Raw genomic sequence first — 23,829 nt, 5'->3', positions numbered from 1 at the left:
GTCCAAAACTAATTGTAAAATTCAAAACATGTTGTGTCTCTTGAAAGAATACACATAATCACCTATGTGATGTACTTCTCTCACAAATATTTAACGTGAATCCCTTGGGATAGAAAATAATTTCCAATCTACAAAAATACAAAGAGTAGAGAATAAACAAATTGTATCATGGACAGTAGTGAGACAAGTTCAAAAGATGGCAAATTTTGCAATTTAAGAGGCCTTGTCTCTTCAAAAGTGTTAGTATCATAATATGATCTCCCTGATATGAGGAAGTGGAGATGCAACATGGGGGGGTTAAGGGGGTAGGAGAAGAGTAAATGAAACAAGATGGGATTGGGAGGGAGACAGACCATAAGTGACTCTTAATCTCACAAAACAAACTGAGGATTGCTGAGGGGAGGGGGGTTGGGAGAGGGGGAGTGGGGTTATGGACATTGGGGAGGGTATGTGCTATGGTGAGGGCTGTGAAGTGTGTAAACCTGGCGATTCACAGACCTGTACCCCTGGGGATAAAAATACATAATATGTTTATCAAAATAAATTTTTTTAAAAAGTAAAAAAAAAGTGTTAGTATCATAAAGGGAATATGTTAAATTAAGAGGGATTTCAGTGTATAATAACCAAATGGAATGCACAGTCTTGCATTGGTATACTGATTTGAACAAATCAAATTGGGCTAAATGGGGTAATAAGAATAAAACTTGGGGGGCGCCTGGGTGGCTTAGTGGGTTAAAGTCTCTGCCTTCGGCTCGGGTCCTGGTCCCAGGGTCCTGGGATCAAGCCCTGAATCAGACTCTCTGCTCAGCAGGAAGCCTGCTTCCCTTCCTCTCTCTCTGCCTGCCTCTCTACCTACTTGTGATCTCTGTCTGACAAATAAATAAATAAAATCTTAAAAAAAATTATATTGTAAAGTGATAGTAGTCTTAACTCATGAATAATGCCAAAAGAAATGTACAAAAGAGAATTCGGTAGAATTGTGAGTGGGTGGTCTTGTCTTTTTTCCCCTTTATTTCTACTCCTTTTTTGTACTGCCCCTATTTTTTTCTTTTTCTAGTGAGCCTATATATTTTTTCTTAAGATTTTATTTATTTCACAGAGAGAGAGAGAACAAGCAGGGAGAGTGGTAGGCAGAGGGAGATGGAAAAGCAGGCTCCCCGCTGAGCAGGGATCATGACCTGAGTCACTCAGGCACCCATAGTGAGGCTGTGTTTTTAAGGTGAGCTATAATTTGGCAGGGTGATGGTGCTGGCGGTGTTACTTTTCATTATGAAAAGAACTTACATAAAGTTGAACTGAATAGTGTAATGAGCTGCCGTACACCGATTCCTCAGTTCCAATAACCACTCACAGCCAATCCTGTTTCATTTATAGTGCCATCCACCTTCCTCCCTGTATTATTTTGAATAATATCGAACATCATGATATTTCATTGTATTTTCGTAGGTGTCTCTAGGACGGCTTAAACAATTAAACATATTTGCAAATTATACAAATATCAAACTATTATGTTGTATAACAGAAACTGGCGTTATATGCTAATTATATCTCAATAAAAAATTATACATAGCTACACCACCATTATTCAAAAGTTAATAATTCCTTGATGTCATTAAAGAAACAGCATTTAAATTTCCAGTTGCGTCATAAATGATTAAAAACATTTTTCTTCTCTTTTCAAATTTCTTCGATTCAAGGTCCACACGTTGTGATTGGTTGGCAGCCCCTAAGTCCCTCTTGCTCTGTCACTTTTTTCCCCTTGCAACTTACTGAAGAAACAATATGCCAAATTGCGTGCCTTCGGTGTCATTCATCATGATCTCTGTCCTATTTCCTGTAAACTGGTACATGTCTGATCAGATCTAGGTTTGATTCTTTTCTGGAAAAAAATATGGGTAGCAGTATATTCCTCGATCAGAAAGCATGGGGTGTTAAGAATGCGTCTGTGTATTTTTAGCAGCTGCCCTAAGCATGGGCAATGCTTATTATTCCATCAATTCATTAGAAGTTGCAAAATGGAGATATTGTAATTTCATCATTCCTTTTTCACTTTTTAGATGGGAATGCCTTTTCAGAGCGATTGTATTCCTCCCTCATTTACTGCTCACTTACCCAGAGATACAGTTTGTATGCGAACCATAGGAAATACTCTTTCTTCTCTATTTACCAATTTTTAAAATAACGAGTTAGCTCACTAGCATCCTCTAATGGTGAGCAATTAGTGCTTTGTTTCTCATGTGGTGTATTTGTCTATTCAGTATCATTTCGAATTCAGGTATTTAAAACATATTCAATGTTTCAGTGCATTGCAGTTAGGATTTCCTATACTGATGTTCAAATTGTACAATCTTCCAGTTGCCTTATGAGTCTTTTTGAGAGCGTACTAAATAGTCCTCGAAAGCTTTCTTACTATCTGGCATAAGATGGTACATACTTTTCCACTAAATATGTATTTTTTTTTCTTAGAGAAAATATCTTGAGTTTATACTGATAACTCTAATTAAGAGCATGACACAGATTTTACTAAATGTACCTCTTTTCTCTTTAGCCAAGAATCCCAGGCCTGAGTGACAAATGAAATAATAGAATATCACATAATTTTTCACTTGCTTTATCCCGCAAAACTTTAGCCCACACAATAATTACAGAATAACAATATTGACACTGCCACCAACATTATGATTATTGTAAACAGTATAAGATTATTCTTGCAGGGTTTTTTTATTCAATTTTTCTTTTTAACCTTAGAACATATCCTACTAAGGAGGTACAAACTATTGCATTTTATGGCAATTAGAATAGTCCTCTGTGTGGTTATGGCACCAATTGGCTGTCTTAGGTACATTTGTTTCATTTCTTTTCTTTTCTCTTTTTTTTTTTTTTTTTGAGACTTTTACTTCATGAGTGAATGGAAGTAGAGGATACAGGTTTCCAGTTATGGAATGAATAAGTCATGGAACTAAAAGACACAGCATGGGGAATATAGTCCATGATATTGTGATAGTGTTGGATGGTGACAGATGGTAGCTACAGTTGTGGGGAGGATAGACAGCATAATGCATAAACTTGTCAAATTACTATGCCATATACCTGAAACTAATGTAACATTGTGTCAACTATACTCAAATAGAAAAAAAAATTTAAAGATTGTTTTATTTTATAATTTTTAACAATATCTCAATGACTCCAAAGTCAAATCAATAAAACGTATGTTCAAAGATCTCTATTTCTAATACTGTCCCCTCCAACATATTTTCTCCCTCACTCCTTATTGGTAACCATTTTTAAACAATTATGGTTGAGTTTTCAGTTTTTAAAAACTATAAGCAGATACTTTTGTGTATGTATGTGGGTGCAGTCCTCCCCTTAACATGCTACAGCATACTTTCTTCTCCTTTGCTTTTCTCATTTCAACAAATGTACTGTGAGGAGTAGCTGAGTCAATTCTATGGCTAAATAGATTCATTATATGGATGTCCCGAAGTTTTTTTTTTTACCAACCCCTTAATCTCAACTGTTTTCTGTTTCTGCTATTCCAAATAATTTTGAGTTGTGCATATGTCTTTGCATTTTTGTTAAGAGTATGTTGGGGACCAATTCCTAGACATTGGATTGCTAGATCAAAGCATAAATGTATATGTTATTAAAACTCCATAGGACTATTTGGCAATGGCCATCAGAAATGTCGGAGAGTGTCTGTTTCCCCACAACTGTGTCAACAAAGTATGTTGTCAGATTTGGAATATTGCAAACCTATAGGTGACAAATGGTTAACTCCACACACTTTTAATTTTTTCTTAATTTTCTTTTATTACGAGTAAGGTCATTTTTTCACATGGTTAAAAACCATCTGCACTTACCTAACTGTGAATGATCTACTTATTCCTCTGGCCCGGTTTCTTTACAGTTGTTGGTTTTTACTTATTTTAGAAACAAGTCAATCATTTTAGTCAAAATACAGTTTTCAACACTCTAATCATTTAACTTCTCAGATTGCATTTTTCTTGAGAAGTGGTGACTAGCACAACAATTTCAAATGCAGTCATGGCAGCATAAACATGAGAGAAAAAACCACAGGGCTTGTCATCTACTATCCCCCTGTCAATTAAAAAACAAATTCTGCACCTTATATACTTATATATGCTTATATATAAGTATATAAATACTTATTAAGTATATACTTATAAAGTATATATATACTTATATACTAAGACATTGTTTAGAATGGAAGTTTTTCTCGGCCCATAAGCTTGTCCTATCCAATTGACATCCAACTGATGATTCTCATCATCCTCAACCTCTTAGCTATGTCTGAGAGGATGACTATACACACACACCTCCTTAATACTGATTTTGTGTGGCAAACTAGGCACAAGTCATTTGAACCAAGTTACCTCAATTCTTTTTGGAAAATGGCAGGGCGTTAATAAAAGTCAATACTCATTTACCACTTCCTGCTCCACTTCCTTGGCTACAAAATAAAGCATTTGGAGAAAATGGCCTGTAGTGCTCTTCTCAACATGTTCAGTATTTGGTCTTACATCATTTCCTTTTCAAAACTCTAGTAGTCTACCCAAACTGCCTTTAAAATATAGCTCCAAATAATTTTTCCAAGTTCACTCCCCAGTTCTTTTCAAAATAGCCTCTACTCTTTAGCCCTTCAATCTTTCATGCCTTTTTAAATATGCCACTTGTTCTCAGAGTATGTGCTCTGGGCCCGAAGCAATAGCATTACCTGGGAACTGAGAGATGCAGCTTCTTGGGACCAATTCCAAACTCATGCACTCAAGACATTGGGGTAGAGGCCCAGTTACATGTGCCTCATGACGTCCTCCATACCACCCTATGACTGATGCATGCTCAAGTGTGAGAAAGCAATGACTTAGACTAACATTTCCCACAATTCTTAGGATGCCCTTGCTAAAAGCTATCAGGTTCTTATTGCACTTCCTAATACCAAAGTTCCAGATATTTTTTTCATGTATATGGTCTCCCCAACTAGACTATAAAGGTCTAGGTCTATAGACCATAAAGGTCTATAAATCAGGTCTTTAACTCGTTTTATCAAACAACATAGCATGGTTTTAGTCATGTTCCAAAGTTTGTAAAAACAAAATGACATCTAGCTTGATTTGCTTTATTATTGCTTTGAAATATCTCACTAGCTCATGAAAGCAGTCTTAATGAACATGTAGCAAAACGGAATGTGCTTGCCTGAGCCAATTCTCTCAAATCTGTTAACTTCAAAGCCTCGTACTGGGGAAATGTAGATAAAGCTTATGAGAGGCTCAGTAATGGTCCCCCAAAATGTCCACGTTCTAATCTCTATCAATAGGTTACCTTATGTGACAACAGATGTGACTAAGAATTTGAGATATGACGGGGCGCCTGGGTGGCTCAGTGGGTTAAAGCCTCTGCCTTCGGCTCAGGTCATGATCTCAGGGTCCTGGGATAGAGCCCCGCATCAGGCTCTCTGCACAGCAGGTAGCCTGCTTCCTCCTCTCTCTCTCTCTGCCTGCCTCTCTGCCTACTTGTGATCTCTTGTCAAATAAATAAATAAAATATTAAAAAAAAAAAAGAATTTGAGATATGAGGACTCCTGATCATAAAGGTGGGCCCAATAATGTCCTTATTAGAGGGAGCAGAGGGAGATACCATGACCAAAGAGAGAAGACCATATGATGACAGCGCTAGAGAGACTTGAAGATGCTACATTTTTTTAGCTCTGAAGATGGAGGAAGGGGCAAAGAGCTAAAGAATGCAAGGAATGCAGCTCCAAAAGCTGGAAAAGGCAAGAAAGCAGATTCTCCCCGGAGCTTCCAGAAGGAACCAGTTCTGCCAACTTTGACATGAGCTTAGTAAAACTGATTTTGGACTTCTGGTCTCCAGAACTATCAGAGAATTAACCTTTGCCGTTTTAAGCCACTAAGGTTATGGAATTTGTTGCAGAAGCAATAGGAAACCAGTAGAAAATTTTTGACAAGTTTTTATTGTGAAATATTGGATTTAGAAAAAAGTACAAAATGTCAACAGTCAGATGTGTACAAGTACAGTATTTCAATAGTCTATACATGTGAACAGCTTACCAGGTTCACCAAAGAATGCATATTTAGACCAATACAATCTAAAAAGAACTGCAATATTCACAGGCTATTAATACATAAATAACTTGGGCCAAAATGACCCTCACTGGTAAATGCTAATTAATAGCTGAAAACGGGCTAAAAAGCACAATACGGCACACCATAGTATCTCCTTACAGGTCCACATTTAAATATCAGCTCATTATGTCAATACACTACAGATCCAGGACTGGGACTCAATTACTAGTTTATACAATTGCAAAAAAATTAAGTTATAAAATAAGGTCATGGAATAACAAGAGGGCATTTAATTAGGACTAAATACTGTGAAGCCCCTAAAAAGTTTTAGCCTTAGAATTTACAAAGCTTAATGACTGAGACTGAGTCTTCAATTTTTAATCTGTTTCCTAAAAAAGGGGGAAGGGGCACCTTGGTTTTTAGTAGCAGCTCCAACATGTTATAAGAACTATTACACAGTTTATTTTAAAACTATAATGAGTACTGTGGATTGATAAATGGCTATGAAACCAGAATATAAAAGTGTAAATTTCAAAGAAAGGTAATGACTACAAATTTAGCAAATCCTGCAAACATTAAAATCTGTGTTAAGAAGGCATTATCTATCATTGTTGAGAGTACTAAATTTAGGAAGATTATTGCATGAAGAGCTCATAAAAATAAACTGGTTTAATTTTTCCAAGTCTGATTGATTCAATCTTTTGCTATATTACTTCAAAATTACCCTAGATAATATTTTCAAATTGGACAAAGAATTATTTGATATCAACATATAATGAAAAACTGCAGGAATCATCTCCTGAAACATTGGTTATCTTAAAAACAATTATTATAACTATCCTGTGTTCTGAGAAAAGATGATCTTTGACCTGACATTTATAATCAGTTTAAAAACAACTTAAAAACTAATAAATTTATTAAAAGTTTACTTAAATTTAATCCTTGCCCATAAATTCCTAAGAGAAGAACTCTCTCCCACTCTATACAGTATATCTAGCATTGCCTGATGCTTTACAATTGAACTGGAAGTCTGAACTTGCATTTATTAAGGAGATCAATTGCATTAAAGGCTGAAAACCAATGGATCAGAAAATAATTAGTCAATAACTTTACATAACCTATCCCAACCTACTCAACCTTTTATAGACAATTTTAAAGACTCTGATATAATTTTCTTATAAATAGTGCCTGTATCTTACAGTAGATTCCAATTTACTCAAAGATACTCATGGATTGATTTATTTAAATTTTTCCAGATTTGCTTTAAACTTACAAATCAAATATGGTGTACATAAATATTAACTTAGATAACCACATATTATAGGGAAAGCAGATATATGGACCACTGCAGAAAAATTATAAATTTTTAAAAACTTTTATAAAAGAAAAATAAAGAACATGTAACTCACGAAATATGAACATGAAGCCATATGACATAAAAAATAAAATTACTCTATCAGAAATGATTTAAAATTAAATCTTTGGGGAAGTATTTTTACATAATTCAATGAATTCAGTGACCAACAGCTTCTCATATCACACAGAAACAAACCACAAAATCATCTAGAGTCTATATGCATTATCGGTTCTTAATGGAATCTCAAACATTTTACTAACAACTTTGATTTCCTTTTGAAATAGGCTTCTGTACATATGCATTTATATACAAACATTTATTAAACATGATTTTAAAACAAACTGTATGTACAAAAGATTGGCATTCCTATAAATAAAAACATTAGGTGGCAAAAAGGCACTTGTAAGTAAAAATCTACAGTAGTTTGTACAAAACAGAACACATTTTACCTTGGATACTGTACAATAAACATTAATTCCTATACCAATAATGAAAATACTAGTTTACTAACTAATGTTAATGGTGTAACTTTTAAAAACATATTTACATATACTCTGAAGTTCATTTAATAAAAGCACCATGATTTTCTCCTAAATTCATGTTGATGCAAAGTAAAAACACAATTACCAAAAAAAACCAGTGTTTACCATTTTCCTTGTTTAAAAGTTTTTGTATTTCTAAATCGAAAACTGTTTATCTGAAATCAGCATAGTGTAAAAACAAAACCAAGCAAACCAAAAGCCCTGCTGCTCTGACTTCTGAACACCATCATCCACTCTATTATTGCATGTTGCATTTTATAAAGGGCACGACTTGTGCACTCCTTTACAAGTGTTTAATACTATTGCTGGCAAAAAAGTTCCTGGATATCAAATCATTAAAAAGTAACTTCAAGCCAGTTGAAGTTTTATTTGAACGTTTTACAACTTAAAAAATGCTGTATATCAGTTACAAAAGTGAATAGGAAACACGCCAATTCATCTGGTGTGCAAAAATATTTCTCCACTACACAGAATTTAAGGGCTTCACAGAATTTTTCTCAAATTTACATTTTCAGCAGAAACACTACATGAATAACTACTTTATCAAGGGGATGTTAGTATGCTTCCACTTTTGTCAAACTTTTTACCCTTCGACAATGCTGCGACCTGTTTGAGTAGTTCTCTGTTTTTGGCCTGTGGGAGACAAAAACATTTAAAATGAAAAATATGCTTGAAATATCAGGTCATGTTGAAGAATACTACTTATTTAATGCTGTTCTTTCCACTTACACAACAAGATTTCATTGAAACCCTAAGACCAGATGCAAGAGTTGGTATATTAAGGTTCATCTCCTTAATGCTGCATATGGAGAAGGAAAATTCTACATTGGTTTATCAGCCCCCTTTGTAGATGTTGATATTAATGTAACTGTTGTCCAAAGATACAGTCAATGAGAAAAAAAAGGCAACTTAGACAATCCATTTAAGAGTGGGTCAAATTTTAAATAAAGAAAAAAAATATGTCTCTTTAACTTAAAAACATAAAATGAAAATAAGTTTTCTAACTAATGACCCAAATAATGATTTGGGAGGAATACTGCCCAGCAAAATGTACAAAGTCTTGTATTTGATATTTACCTATTTATAGAATAAGCAAAAGAGGCCTGTTTTGTAAAAATATTCACACTTTATCACTTTGCCAAAGGGACCCTGTCAATTTAATGCTATTCAACTAATTTTTTTTGAAGCACCCAGCAGAAATGTCCTTCCTCTCTGATCTCATTGTTTAATTGCCACAGCAGTCATTAGGTACTGCCTTTGATGTAATTTGAACATCTACACATCATCGTTTTCAGATCTGTGAAAGGATGAAATTATTTTTCAAAGATTCGAAGTTTCACTTTGCCATTGATCTGAACTGAATGTCCCCTTCATTCAAATGTTCCACCTGCCAAAGACACTGTCTTTGAGCCAAAGCACTAGGACAATCACTAGTGTTTAGTGAAAAGGAATGTGTAAAGAGCGACCTTCAAGTGAGTACTTTCATATTTTGACTGCCTTTGTCTCCCTATGTGATCCCTTAACTGTGGAAACCCAGGTAATAAGAACCCTCCATATATACAAAAACATTAATGACCAAACACTTCTGTTGGAGTTTTTGAGCCAAAATGGGGAAAGTATTGAGAATAGACTAGAATCTGAGTGCTGCTAAAAGGAACAAAATTTTTCCTCTTGTTTATGTAGGAAAACCATTTATTTTCCTTCACAAGTTTCAACATTTTTTATTATCTAGATAATACTTTTTTTTTTTTTTTAACCTCAGTGTTTCATCTTCTACTCTAATTTTGGCCTTTGTATGGCAAGATAACACCCTGCCTTCTCTGTATAACATCTTAAACAGTTTCATGAAACATAAACCTTTTTTCAAAGCTTTGTACTTCTACTCCCCTACCTTTCTTCAACCAAACTCTCCCCAATACCTATACCTCCTAAATGCAAATATTCTTAGAACAATTTCATATTTGCAAACCTAACTATGTTTATGTTTGTCTGCCTGATTAACAGCATTTGTTTATTCAGTAGTCGTTAAATAAGGGGGTAATTAAAAGTTTCAATTTCAGGGGTGCTTGGATGGCTCAGTCACTTAAAGTATCCGACTCTTAATTTCAGCTCAGGTCATGATCTTGGGGTCGTGAGATACAGCCCCATGTCGGACTCTGGGCTGGGCATGGAGTCTGCTTATGGTTCTCGTCACCCTCTTCCTCTGTCCCTCTGTCCCCAGCCCTCTTTAAAAAAAAAAAAAAAAAAAAAAAGTTTTAATTTCAAATTTGATTTCAATTTTAAATCTAGAAAATCATAAAGAATTTAACAGGATTTTGTTTTCCTTTAAAAATTAAAAAGTCCGAGGCGCCTGGGTAGCTCAGTGGGTTAAGCCTCTGCCTTCGGCTCAGGTCATGACCTCAGGGTTCTGGAATCGAGTCCCGCATTGGGCTCTCTGCTCAGCAGGGAGCCCACTTCTCCTCTCTCTCTGCCTGTTTCTCTGCCTACTTGTGATCTCTCTCTGTCAAATAAATAAATAAAATCTTAAAAAAAAAAAATTAAAAAGTCCGAAAACTCAGAAGACAAATAATGTGAATGCCTGGCAGTTAGCAGTAAGTCAAGTGAGTACACTTATGATCAACTGGTTTATTGCTCAGCTGACCAATCCTAGTCAGTGTAATAGTTTTAAATTGTTTTCTTTTTATTGTTAGCTCCTTTAGCTCCATGCTATTTAATTTATAACTACCACAGACTCTCTTTGCCAAAAACAAATCTTAACAGAAATTTTAAAATATAGATTAATGAAGGGCATAAAAAAATGGTATCTTTGCAAATGTGCCTCAAAGAGATTGCCATCAGATCTATAAATTATATTTATCCAAAACCTTTTATATTGACAACATTCAAATTCTCTTTTCTCGGTTTTCAATAAGAAGCAACCATAAAAATCAAAGTTTATAATTTTCATATTCTACGTATGAAACACAAGAACTCAAACATTAGGTATTGTGAGAACAGTTTCCCCTTTTTTTAGCAGCTAATTTTCAATTTGCATTTATATATTCTCTCCTAACTATAACACTAATAAATTTATTTGCTGATAAATTATGTAAGAAAAAAGCCCTTAAGAAAAACAAATGTATCAGTTGTTAAATGGAGATAAGTCCAAATGTGTGTTAGTCTAATTTAGGTACATTAAAAAGGTACTTTACAATGCAATACTTAAATATGTATGCACTTAAAATTTTCATCCTAATGTTACTTCTTTATTACACACCCTGCAAAAATCAAAGAATTTAAAACTCTTAACAAGTTAAGCTAAAAATGTTTAGAAACAGTGACCTAAAGGAAAGGCTACCTGGAGTAACACAGATCCTGCTGTGCAACCTGGAGTCAATGTTCTCATACGTAAAACAGAAACCTCACCACCACCTCAAGAGGAGTTGAAAGGGGGCGCCTGGGTGGCTCAGTGGGTTGGGCCTCTGCCTTCGGCTCGGGTCCTGATCTCGGGATCCTGGGATCGAGCCCCGCATCAGGCTGTTTGGCGGGGAGCCTGCTTCCCCCCTCTCTCTCTGCCTGCCTCTCTGCCTACTTGTGATCTCTGTCAAATAGATAAATAAAATCTTTAAAAAAAAAAAAAAAGGAGTTGAAAGAACTAATCAAATAAATAAAACACTTAGCCTAACACAGAGGCTGATTCATAGCAGGCACTCAAATCTTAATCCCCTCTCCCCCTTCATTAACTTCACTCCTAAACAAAAAGTAGATTTTTTTATTTGGTATTCTTGTTAGACAACTTAGGTTGTTTGTTTACTTTGGGTTTACTTTGGTATTTTGCACAATTTTTTCTTGTGATGCTCACTGCTTATTTCTCAGGTTTTTAACAGTTTCAAATGTTTTGAGAACTATTAGAACATAGTAAATTTTCTGCTACAGGGTTATTTGTTATAACAAAAAGGTAAGAAAAATAGTTAACTCTGTTTACTCAACTAAATGGAAAACCCTACTAGTACATGGTTGAAGGGACTACAGTTAAAAGAGGATACACAACTGTAACAGAATGTCTCCAGCAATTAACACAAAAGATATAGGGAAGTGATCTGATAACAAGGAACAGAAACCTGACTGACCTGAGGTGGTGGGAACACAAGAGAAAGTACAGTTTAATGAGTCACAAGATATAGGTTTCTATGTCAGTTCTGATTAATTATGTGACCACCAATTCATCTGTAAAATGGGAACTCAAAGTTATTGTAAAGAACAAATAAGAGAGCCTACGTAAAATCATGTTAGAAATGTCATACTTCTATCCAAACATTAGTTGCTATTCTATTACACGGAAGTTCAGCTACTGATCAAGAAGAGTTATTAGGCTTAAGATACCAATCAGGATAAGATGTCAAAGAGGAGGTCCCCAACAAAATAAAACAAACTGCTCTTTTGGACAGTGAGTCGTACTAAGTTTTATCATAAACTTAAGTATTGCTCACAGTTTTTCTGTTACCTCGATTCTGGATTTACTCCAGAGTTTTGGTTACACTACTCTAAATCAGATATCATCAGGCAAAAGATTCTATTGCCAGGTAATCATTCAGCAATAATAACTGAATGAGAAAAATAAGAATATCATAAAGCAAATATATACTGGTAGATGATAATGTCCAAGAACGACAATTATATGGGCAATTTCTCAGGACAGAAGGCAGATGGACACTTCCATAAATCAATACTCATTCAACAAATTATTTGAGTGCCTACTATGTGCCAGGTTCTACACAAAGTTTCTCTTTAAAACTCTTTGTAAGACCATGTTAAGACTAGGGCTGTAACTGAAATTCAGGTTCCTAAATCCATTTTACAATTTCATGCAATTTAAGCTACCTTCAAAGATATATGAGTAATACAAACCAAAAGGCAGAAATAGCACATATACCTTGGTTTTACAATGAAAAAAACAAACAAAAACTCAGGGCAGTATTACTCCCTTCCTTCCCAAGCTGTACTCCCCCATGAAGTCTAAACTCTATGTGTTGGTATGCACCCTCTATGCCTTTAAGACTTAAAATTACTAAAGTTTAAAAGCCCTGTTACCCAAAGATTAATTCCTCAGATGTGAGAATGTGTATCGACAGAACATGTAATTAATTTAGTGTGGTCTGATTTCTAAATTTATGAAACCAAGGTGGAAAAGGCTTAAATAAGGGAGTAGTGTCTATCCCTGCTGGATGCTCTCCATCTCTGCATGCCGGACATCAGATACTGCCCTCTCTGGCACTATGGTGACTCTTGGCTTTACCATTCAGTTGTTCTGTATATTGGAATCCTCCTGAGTATACCTTGCAGTACTCTTGGGAGGCTGGCCTTGGCCTTGATCACTAGAGGCTCCCTGCTGCAGCACACAGAATCCTATTTGGCACCTTGAAAATCACAGTACAAAGGTTAAAGTGCACTCCTTTGCCTTTCATCACTGCATGTAGCATAAATTTCCTCCACTTGAGGTCCCTGAGAATTGGCTTTGTACACCCACCTCCCTTCCCATAATCTGGAAAGATATAAGAATGACTGTACAATGTACTAAAGACCTTATTTTCACCTTAGTTTCATGAATCCGATCTTTAATTTTTTGTTTTTCATGCAATGATCAACCAAACATACTCCACTGGTATCCTCTTCTGAAAACCCCATAACAAGTTTAGGCAAAAGTCTTCACAATTAATATACTCAATCCCCTTACCAAGTGATTTCAAGCCGTAACTCTTAATGGGAACAGGATTAAGAAATGGTAAAAAATCAAAATCGGGGTGGCTTGGTGGCTCAGCAGGTTAAGTGTCTCCCTCCAGCTCAGGTCATGATCTCAGGGTCCTGGGATCAAGCCCAGCGACAGGCTCCCCACTCAGCAGGGAGTCTGCCCCTGGTTCCTGCTTTCCCTCTCTCAAATGAATTAAAAAAAAAAAAATCTTTAAAAAGTCAAAATTAAAGCTGAAAATGCACCAAATACACATGAAATAGAGATACCAATACCAGTCTAAGACAGTATTATTTACAATTAAGCAAGGTTAGCTTTCCTTGCATAACAGTACATTTAAACAATGTCATTTACCTGAAGTTGTTCCACAGTTTCTTTGTGAGCTTTTTCCATACTGTTCATCTTTGTTCTCAAATTTGACTCTTGGTACTGAAAGTCTGCCTTTAGTTCAGTTAGCTAAGAAACAGAAAAATAAGAATATAAATTTATATATGTGCATATGTAAAAAAAAAAATATATGCACAAACATCATTTTATTTTATTTTTTAAAGATTTTATTTATTTGACAGAGAGAGATCACAAGTAAGCCGAGAGGCAGGCACAGAGAGAGAGAGGAGGAAGCAGGCTCCCCACTGAGCAGAGAACCCGATGTGGGGCTCGATCCCAGGACCCTGAGATCATGACCTGAGCCGAAGGCAGAGGCTTTAACCCACTGAGCCACCCAGGCGCCCCACAAACATCATTTTAAACACCCTTCATTATAAATTCGCAATTCATTATAGAAGTGGAAGATGTTAGCAGCTTCCTGAGTTTTATAACTTATTTAGAATTTGTTTTGTGGAATGAAATTCTATTTTATTATAGTATATTTTAAAGTTAAGATAATACTGAATTGTCAGTAAAACTTCTGAGAAGATGCCTTTTTTTGCTTCAATTTAAAAATGGCTTTGCTGGACACAGAGTTTGGCAACTGGTATGCCAACAGGAAAGTTTAATGGCTTATACCACAGAAAAATGCTTCAATTACAACATACTTCACATTATATATAAACAAAGTAAATGTTAAAGGTGATTTCAGGTTAAAATAATCTTTTAATGACAAAAGAGGAAAATGTCACAATGGTTAAGTACAAAGAGGAGTGGTTTTATCAACCATGAGCTATAATGCTTTTACTTTAAAATTTACATCCAGAATTATGTATCCAATATCACCTAAGATTTGAGGTAAAATGGAGAACAAAGTACAGAAATAAATCTAACATGGAATGAGAAAGAAAAGGGAGTTAATTTAAAATTTTTGCTAACTTAGACAAATGTAAGGGAAAAAAATCAGTGGTTTGAGGAAGCTACATTTTCTTCTTAAATATCAATGACATACATAAAAATACAAAATCCTTATGACCTTGAACTAAAAAATAAATTGATACTATATAATTTCATTATCAGAACCATGGAGAAGAAGGCTTCTGGTTATTTTTAAATGGTTTTCATTACATATAAATTTTAAAGGTTTGTACGTTTTTTGTTTTGTTTTAAGATTTTATTAATTCATTTGAGATAGATACCAGAGATAGAGAAAGAGAGATCACAAGCAGCGGAGAGGCAGAGGGAGAGGGAGAAGCATACTCCCTACTGAGATGGGAGCCTGACATGGGGCTCGATCCCAGGACCTGGAGATCATGACCTGAGCTGGAGGCAGACGCTTAACCATTTGAGCCACCCAGGCGCCCCTCCATGTTCTTTTTGTATAGATATATAACAGCAAAAAGAGAAAGAAAGCCATGGTGTATTATATTCTTATTGCCCGAATAAAAGCCTTTTCTTTTGCCAAATTCAAAGAATAACTGAATTCTCTCTCTGTTTATTACATTACAAAGGAATTCCTATTCTGAAATGTCAATTCACATCAGATCAACTAAGATAATTATTCTTGTCATTCCACTGTGTGTTGCCTTCAGTTTATGAATTTCTGGAAGATAAGGATCGTGTCCAATTTATTTACTCATTTTTGTATCCTCATGATCACTAGAGATACATGGCTAGCTCTAGAAGTCACCGAATAAAGTGAAATAAATTTAAGAAAATATCTTGGTTGCCTTAGATTTACATTATAAGAAAAAATAGCAAATATGTAGCCATTTTAGGCTTAGAATTATTATTTTTCTTACAACACTGCTTATTTCCATCCCATTACTTTTTTTTTTAAAGGAACACTAACAAAAGTAGAAAACTTTCAACAAACTGCACTAAAACAGTTTAGTTCAGTTCAGTTTAGTTTAGTTCAGTTCCCCCCTGAGTCATGCTATGAAAAAAAAAAAAAAAACCAAAAAACTAATAAAGTCAAAATTCCACAATGCATTACTACTTGGTTTTGGAATTATTACTTTATAGCAAATTTACTATGTTATTCAATTTTACCTAGATTTCCTAGGCTAATATAGGTAAATCTTTGTGCAATAGATATGTCTCGAAAATTTTGGGCATAAAACAAATTTCCATAAAAGTTCATTAATTCAAAAAATTCTGCTAATCAAAAAGAACTATAAAAAGTAAGATACTCCTAACTATTCTATTTTTATGTCAATCCTAAATTTCATATACTGAATTTGCTTAAACTAAGATACAAATGTATTAAAATAAATTTAAATCTACTAACCATCAAGGCATGGGAAAATTTAACAAAAGTTGTTAAATGCCAAGCTCAGACTTAAGCACCACTATGGATACTCAGAAATAGAGATAATTCATTATAAAAAAGTCTTATTCATAGTTTTAAAAGGAATATTTTTAATGTTTTCCTATTGCAGAAGGCATTTAAAATAAGTCAAACTAGAATAGTTTATAGTGTAAGACTATAAACAAGTACAAAAGTTGGCTCTACCCTCAAAGATGACCCAACATCAGAAATAGCAGCTACGAGCACTATATACATGGCAGGAGCTGTAGTAAGTACTTTATATTTCATGTAATCCTAACAACCACCTCCTGAGATGGTATTAATACTTCCATTTTTGAAAAAACTAAGGACCAAATATGTGAAAGCATTCTGCTCCAGTTCACACAGAAAGTGTTAGAACTTTTCACAAAACTGACAACATATTTGACACTCCTAATCTAACTGACAAAGTCCTCAGAAGTATACTTGGTTCCTACAAAATGATCTTAGACACCTACTGCTAATCACAGACTACACACAGGAAACTCCCATAGCACGACTTTTCACCAGTTATTTGATCTGGATTGAAATACACGATTGGCATGTCAAAGACTAAATTCAACTACTTTCTCAAATCACAAGAATTTATATAGTGGATATTCCATTTATATGTCATTTTCAAATTAAGACATTAGGCTTATTTTTAAGCTACAGGTTTGCAGAAAACTAATGTCCAGAAATTATTACAATTCTAATTAGCTCTCAGTTAATTCTTTTTTTTTTTTTAAAGATTTTATTTATTTATTTGACAGACAGAGATCCCAAGCAGGCAGAGAGGCAGGTAGAGAGAGAGGGGGGGGAAAGCAGGCTCCCTGTTGAGCAGAGAGCCGGATGTGGGGCTTGATCCCAGGACCCTGGGATCATGACCTGAGCCGAATGCAGAGGCTTTAACCCCACTGAGCCACCCAGGCGCCCCAGCTCTCAGTTAATTCTTAAAACTAAAATTCTGAAAGACCATTTTCACCTATAATGTGTCTAGTCTTATATGAATTACCCACAAGATTACCAAATTACTGAAGTCTAATAAAACTTGCATTTTTAAGCATAACTTAAGATGTAAATCTTAGCAGGCTTCAGTGAACCATGTTCTTACCTTTTTATCTTTTTCTAAAATGGTCTGGTCTCTCTGCTGTAAAAGACGTTTAAGTGACATCACTTCTTCTTTCAGTTGACTTATAAGGACAAAATTGTCTGTTCCCCCACTATCTGCTGACTGATTTATAGAGCTACTAAAAAGAAAAAAGTAAAACACAGTTAAATGAAGTAGAAGGAAAATTAGCAGGTGTTCAAATTGCATAAATTAGACAATTCCACAAACATCCTTAAGGCTAATGCAAAAAAATATGTACCTGACAGAAATGGATGCAACTGGCAAATTACCTTACTAATGGCACACATTACATACACCTGCAGAAATATAATTCAGTATTAGCTTTTAGGGGGTCAATACTTCTAGTGTAAAGCAATAGGCAGCCAATTTGTACAGTAACATCAGCAAACTTTTGGCTAATGAACTAAAAACAAACTCACGCTCATAATACTTTTAATACATTTTCCAAGCAGGTCAATTTAAAACATAACAATTAGATTTTTAGATTTGTGTTTCACTGAAGAAAAATTAAGATCAAGAGAATGTTCTATTCAGATTTGTTCTCCTGTTTTCAAAACCCAATGTATTCCCAAAATAGAACAACAGTTCAGTGCCACTTGCTCATTGCCAAAATTAAGTTAAAACTGTTAACTAATTATGGTTACTCTTCTAGGTGACTCAAAAAAGTCAATGCAGAAGATAAATGTTTCTATTCTTTTACCTAGTCATAACTGGCAATCAACTGTAACTGTTCAACTAACTTGAATTCTCGTAGCGCTAAAGGAATTCATTTTTACCTATCTCCATTAGATGGCTTAGATTCCAATTTGGGCTTTTTCTTTGGAGTTTCATTCTGAATTGCTGCAGAGGATTTATGGCTGAAACCAAACATTAATAAGAATAATTAGAGTAAAAAGGGCAGAGGCACCAAGTGATAAGTTATTCTTCTTCCCCTAAAATAATTACCGAATATCACTGATTTTTTAAAAGTCTAAGTAACAAAGTTAAAGGGATGGCACATTAAAAGAATATATATGTATCAAAATACTTCAGAAAATATGTTAACATATTTACCTCTGTTTCCACAGTCCCTGCTCTTGTTCTGGACTCAGATTGCTGATTCTGAAAAATATATAAATGACATCTAACAACAACATTTATTTAATACATATGTTTAACAACATTCTTTCCAATGGACTCAAATTGCATATGTTTAGAATCTTTGGTTCAGAGAATGAATATTCAATTAAGTTTTTGAACTAAGCTAACATATTCTAAATAAATCACATTGTATGGAGATAAGTTCGAATCAAATAAGTGCTAGGCAATTGCTACTAAGTTCTTTAACAAAGGTATAGTGATAGAGATTAAATGCTCTCTTTTATCAGATCATTTTCCAAAAGCCAATTTAATATCGTATTAAAAGCTGGGGTATATAAGCACTAAACCCACAAGGCTCTATTAATTATGAAGTATGACAATCTTCATACTTAGGCTGCCCTTACTATTTCAGAAAGAAAATGTTTGATCTTTAAAGGCCTTCCTAATAATCCTCCTTTGGAGTAATTCCAGTTGCTCAGAATAGTGTGTCAAGGTGAACCAGGAAATAATCTTGTTTCTTTCCTAGTTTTCCTAAGAACCCTCTCCAAAGTCTCTTGATGTTTCTTGAGTCAGGACTATAGAACATACAAGCTGAAAATAATGGGAATTTTATAGTAAGAACTGATTTTACTTTTACTTATAATTAAATGCTATATTACTAATTCTTTTCCATTATGCCATAACACTAATAATGACTTTATAATTTACTATGAACCCTACAAGTTTTCCTGCAGTTATGTATCAGCCAATCCTGCATTAACCCCTAATTCATTGATTCAACATGTACAGAGCATCTTCTACATACCAGACGCCACATATTTATACAATAAAAGATGTCAAAAGACCTAGGCTGTGTGTTTTGCCAGTTACTTAAAATTCCTGAGCTTTAGTTCCCTCATCTGTGAAATGGGTATAATTTATACCTTATAGGAATATCAAACTTAAATTGAGTTTATATACATAAAAACACATCATACATTACTGGTGACATACACAATAAATAAAAATAAGTACATATAGTTGTGAGAATAAAATTTACTATTGTAGCTTTAGAAATTTTCAAGCAAAAAAAATCAAAACGATCAGATCATGTTCTTAAAAGTCAGCTGTAAATAAATACCTAGTTGGGGAAAAATGCTGTAATTCTATAAACTTGAGTTATTCTCTATTTGTGGCAATAAATTGCAACATGACTGCGAGATTCAGTTGCTCTTTTACAAATTTCATCATAACCATTAGCAAGCCATATAATCACACATGAATTAACAGCACTATCCTGATCTCAAAGTGAGAACAATCACATTTTAATGGCTTAACAAAAACACTTGGAATTCACATCTTTGCTTTCTGAGGTGGCCATTCCTGGATCCAGATTGACTTGCTTTTGCTCTCCTCCACCCCACCCACCACTATATATATATCACAGTATGTACATTCCTAACTATTCTAATCTACTAAAATTAAAATAGAACCTCACAAACAGGTTGCCTACTAACTAAATGGTCTATATCCATCAAATACAAAACAGTATTTCTATTTCTTAAGCAATAAAAAGGAAAAAAAAATTAAGGGTCAATACCATCCTTATTCCTTTTACTTTTGACACCTGTTATTTTTTCTAAAGATGAAGTTACTGTCACACAATTTGATCTTTATAAACATACTCCGTGTCCTATCACACACTAACAAAAATTTGTAAAGGACAGGAGAAAAGGACACTTTAGTTGAGTTTCAGGAGCAGGTCTGTGATAGTTTGTCAGTTTTTCTTAAAAAGGCAAAAACAAGAAAGATTTATGTTCCTCTGTTCCTTGGGATATTGACAGAAGCACCATGAGATTTCTTCACAAGAGCTAGATTAGAAGTCACTATGCACTGCACAACTACAGCATGCAGAAAGAACTACAACAGGGTAAGGCAAGTGGAAAAATTGCTAAGTAAACATCAGTACCTCAATAAAGCTTCATAACGTGCTTGCCTATAATTTAGAATCAAATCTTATTGGCACTACATTATATTCTAAAAACCTGTTCTTAAATATTATAGGCATCAATTTTCTAGAAATGAAATTACGTTTTATCTACCTAAAATTTTAAAGACTCAGAGAAATTTGGGAAAAAAACAAATTCTTCTGAAAACTGGTTATCATGTCCCTGTTTTGTCCATTTTGCGTTTAATATATTCTTGATTTTTCCAGGAAGACTAAAACCACAATTCAAAAACTTTATATCACACACATATTACCACTATATAACTTTTCCCTCCCAAGGCACTTTAAAAATCAAGTAATTATTTATATTTTAATAGAATTCCTGTCTATGTATTTTAAAATAAGTTGCAAAATACTGCTAGTTTAAAAGATTATTTTTCACACTTTTGGAAACTTCAAAATTTAGAATGCTTCTATCATGATCTACAAAAAACTGAATGTATATACCCTAGTCACTGGTAAATATAACTGCATATGACTATAATTTGTATTTCTAACTGTAAATATAACTTTTACAAGTAAAATCCTACCAATTATTTAAACAAAAGAAGAATATTGAGGCTTTTAATAACATAAAACCAATGAAGTATTAACTCTGGTGTACTTGTATTTTTACTTCATAGGATCATAATTTTATGTAATTCCGTAAAGGTCCTATCTTTATTTTTGTGGTAAACAACTAACCACACTCCAGGTGTATAATTTTATACAGGCTTACCTCAAAGACACTTTGGGTTGGGTTCTAGACCACGCAATAAAAGTAACACTTCAATAGAGCAAGTCAAATACATTTCTGGTTTCCCAGTGCACCTAACTTATATTTATACTATACTATAGTCTATTAAAGTGTGCAAAAGCATTATACCTAAAACAACTAGATACCTTAACAAAGTAATTAAAAAATTATTGCTAAAAAAATGCTCAGGTCATCTGAGCTTTCAGGAAGTCATGAATCACTGATCACAGATCACTATAACAAATTTAATAAAGAAAAAGTTTGAAATATTGTTGAGAATTACCAAAATGTGATATAGAAATGTGAAGTGAGTAAATGCTGTCGGAAAATGGTGCCCGCAGGGGCGGCTGGGGGGCACAATCGGTTAAGTGGCTGCCTTCAGCTCACATCATGATCTCAGGGTCCTGGGACTGAGTCCTGCATCAGGCTCTCTGCTCAGCAGGTAGCCTGCTTCCCCCACTCTCTCTGCCTGCCTCTCTGCCTACCTGTGATCTCTGTCTGTCTCTCTGTCAAATAAATATATAAATAATCTTAAAAAAAATGGTGCCCACAGACCTGCTCAACACGGGGTTATCACAACCCTTCAATTTGTTAAAAAATGAGTATCTGTGAAGCACAATAAAGGAAAAAATGTGATAAAATAAGGCGCACCTGTATACTGAATAAAGTAGGGAAAAGGCCCCCAACACTCAAGAAGCTTACCACGTACAACAGAAACCAGACTTGTACAAAAGTAGTATTTGCAAAAAGTTAAACACCAATACATGGCATTAAATGCCAAGAGGATTTTAGAAAACCTGATTTGGAAGTACTTACTTGTGATGGCTACTGCTGTGACGATGGTGATGGTGATGATGGTGGTGATGATGTTTTGAATGATGCTGGTCTTTCTCGGTAAGAGATGAAGAAGATGAGTTTGAATGTGAAGATCCCAGGCTCTTCCTTTGTTCTTTTGTCTTCTGCAAAACTCTCTTGTATGATAAAGTACAGAGCCAGCATAATAACTTTCCATCAACCTTTTTAAAGAAAATATTTGTATTAGATTCAATGTGCCTATAAACTGAGTTTAAGTAAAAAATAAACTATTCAACTTCTAGCGCAGACGCAGACTCATGTGTGCGCTCTCTCACACACACACATGCACACACACACACAGATCATTACAAAAAGGAAATAAAATAAAAGACTTTCATGAAACTTGGGAAAATGCTCATCTGGTAGGTCGTAAAATTGGTGAGGATGATCTATGGACTTCCATTAGTTTTGAGGTTTTTTTTTTAATTTTGAGAGAAGAGTTTATTTTCTTATTACAGGGAATTAAGCATAAATTGACATATTTCAAAGAATCTTACCTAAGCACCCGCCTGAATTCTTAAGTCACTGTGTAATTACTAAAATGACAAAGTAATCCCCACTACAGTGGAAATTGTTAGTTTATAGAAATAAGGAGAGCCTGAATAACATATACATTTGATTCTCATTATTCCCAGGTTTCCCATTTGCAAATTCACCACCTACTTGCTGAAATTTATCTGTAACCCCTAAATCAACTTGCAGCACTTTCATGATTATGCACGAACATGCACGTGGCAGCAAAACATTTCTGTAGACGGACAGCAAACATTCCCTGCAGAGGTTTAACAAGGTGACACTCTGGTCTTCTTTCAGCTCTTACGCCAAAACAAGTGTTCTTTTCACGGTCTATTTAGTGCCATGTTTTCTACATTTGTGCTTTCGTATCGGTGATTCCACTGCTTATAACGGTCCCCAAGTGTACTGCTGAAGTGATGTATAGTGTTCTTTAGCACAAGAAAGCTGTGATATACCTTATGTAGAAAATACATATCTCAGGTAAGTTCTGTCAGGCATATAGTGCTGTCTGCCATGACTTCAATGGAACTGAACAACAATTTATATTACATAAGATGTCTCTGAAGAGAAACATGCACAAAACAAGATTAAGTATTGATCGAATGATTACCATGTTGTGACCAGAGCAAGAACCTAATCCTATAGTACCCCTTTAGAAGCAATACTTCAATATTCACTAATTCAGTGTTTGCAGCAACTTTATAGAACCTATCTACCACGAATAATGAAGATCAACTATACATGTATCAAGAGGAAGAAAAAGAGCCTTCTTTCCAAAACTAAGACTAAGCCCTAAAAAAATAAAACAAAGTTTCTTTCTTCTACTTATTCACACAAGAACTACTGGAGGGCCATGTCTTACAACTAGGGTACATATACTGCTGTTGAAGAACCTGGGGGAGCTTCTCAAAGAGACAGTCATCCTCCAACTCAACAGAACTGACAGACAACAGGAGGCCTATGTGAATGCCGACCAGCAGAGGAATGCCACAGGCACACACATACTTTTTAAGTCACTGTAGGCAGAGCAAAACAAACAATGGTTGAAAACATAAGCCCCAAGTCAAAAGGCACAAGACTAACTTTGAATTATAGGTGTTAAT

The 23,829-nt window shown here is 34.7% G+C and overlaps 1 protein-coding gene across 7 annotated transcripts in view; it reads right to left on the bottom strand.

Annotated features, from left to right (window-relative positions):
- FAM76B (family with sequence similarity 76 member B) overlaps window positions 1-23,829 on the bottom strand; it is a 32,937-nt gene that overhangs the window by 5,215 nt on the left and 3,893 nt on the right. Inside the window, exons 5-11 of one of the 7 annotated variants that reach the window (XM_047690662.1) lie at window positions 22,172-22,371; window positions 18,606-18,653; window positions 18,329-18,409; window positions 17,535-17,670; window positions 14,080-14,181; window positions 2,534-2,563; window positions 1,238-1,392 (exon numbers count right to left, since the gene is read on the bottom strand). In XM_047690662.1, the coding sequence (XP_047546618.1) occupies window positions 1,369-1,392; window positions 2,534-2,563; window positions 14,080-14,181; window positions 17,535-17,670; window positions 18,329-18,409; window positions 18,606-18,653; window positions 22,172-22,371 (621 nt within the window). In that variant the 3' untranslated portion in view covers window positions 1,238-1,368. Of the gene's footprint in view, window positions 1-1,237; window positions 1,393-1,453; window positions 1,880-2,533; window positions 2,564-5,969; window positions 8,634-13,315; window positions 13,397-14,079; window positions 14,182-17,534; window positions 17,671-18,328; window positions 18,410-18,605; window positions 18,654-22,171; window positions 22,372-23,829 lie in introns of those variants that run through there. The other 6 variants (XM_047690657.1, XM_047690658.1, XM_047690663.1 and 3 more) reach the window with 6 other exon arrangements.

Source organism: Lutra lutra, chromosome 10 (genome assembly GCF_902655055.1).
Source record: "Lutra lutra chromosome 10, mLutLut1.2, whole genome shotgun sequence".
Taxonomy (NCBI): domain Eukaryota; kingdom Metazoa; phylum Chordata; class Mammalia; order Carnivora; family Mustelidae; genus Lutra; species Lutra lutra.
The sequence above is the reverse complement of the archived record's forward strand: the minus strand, read 5'-3'. Positions and strand labels throughout refer to the sequence as shown.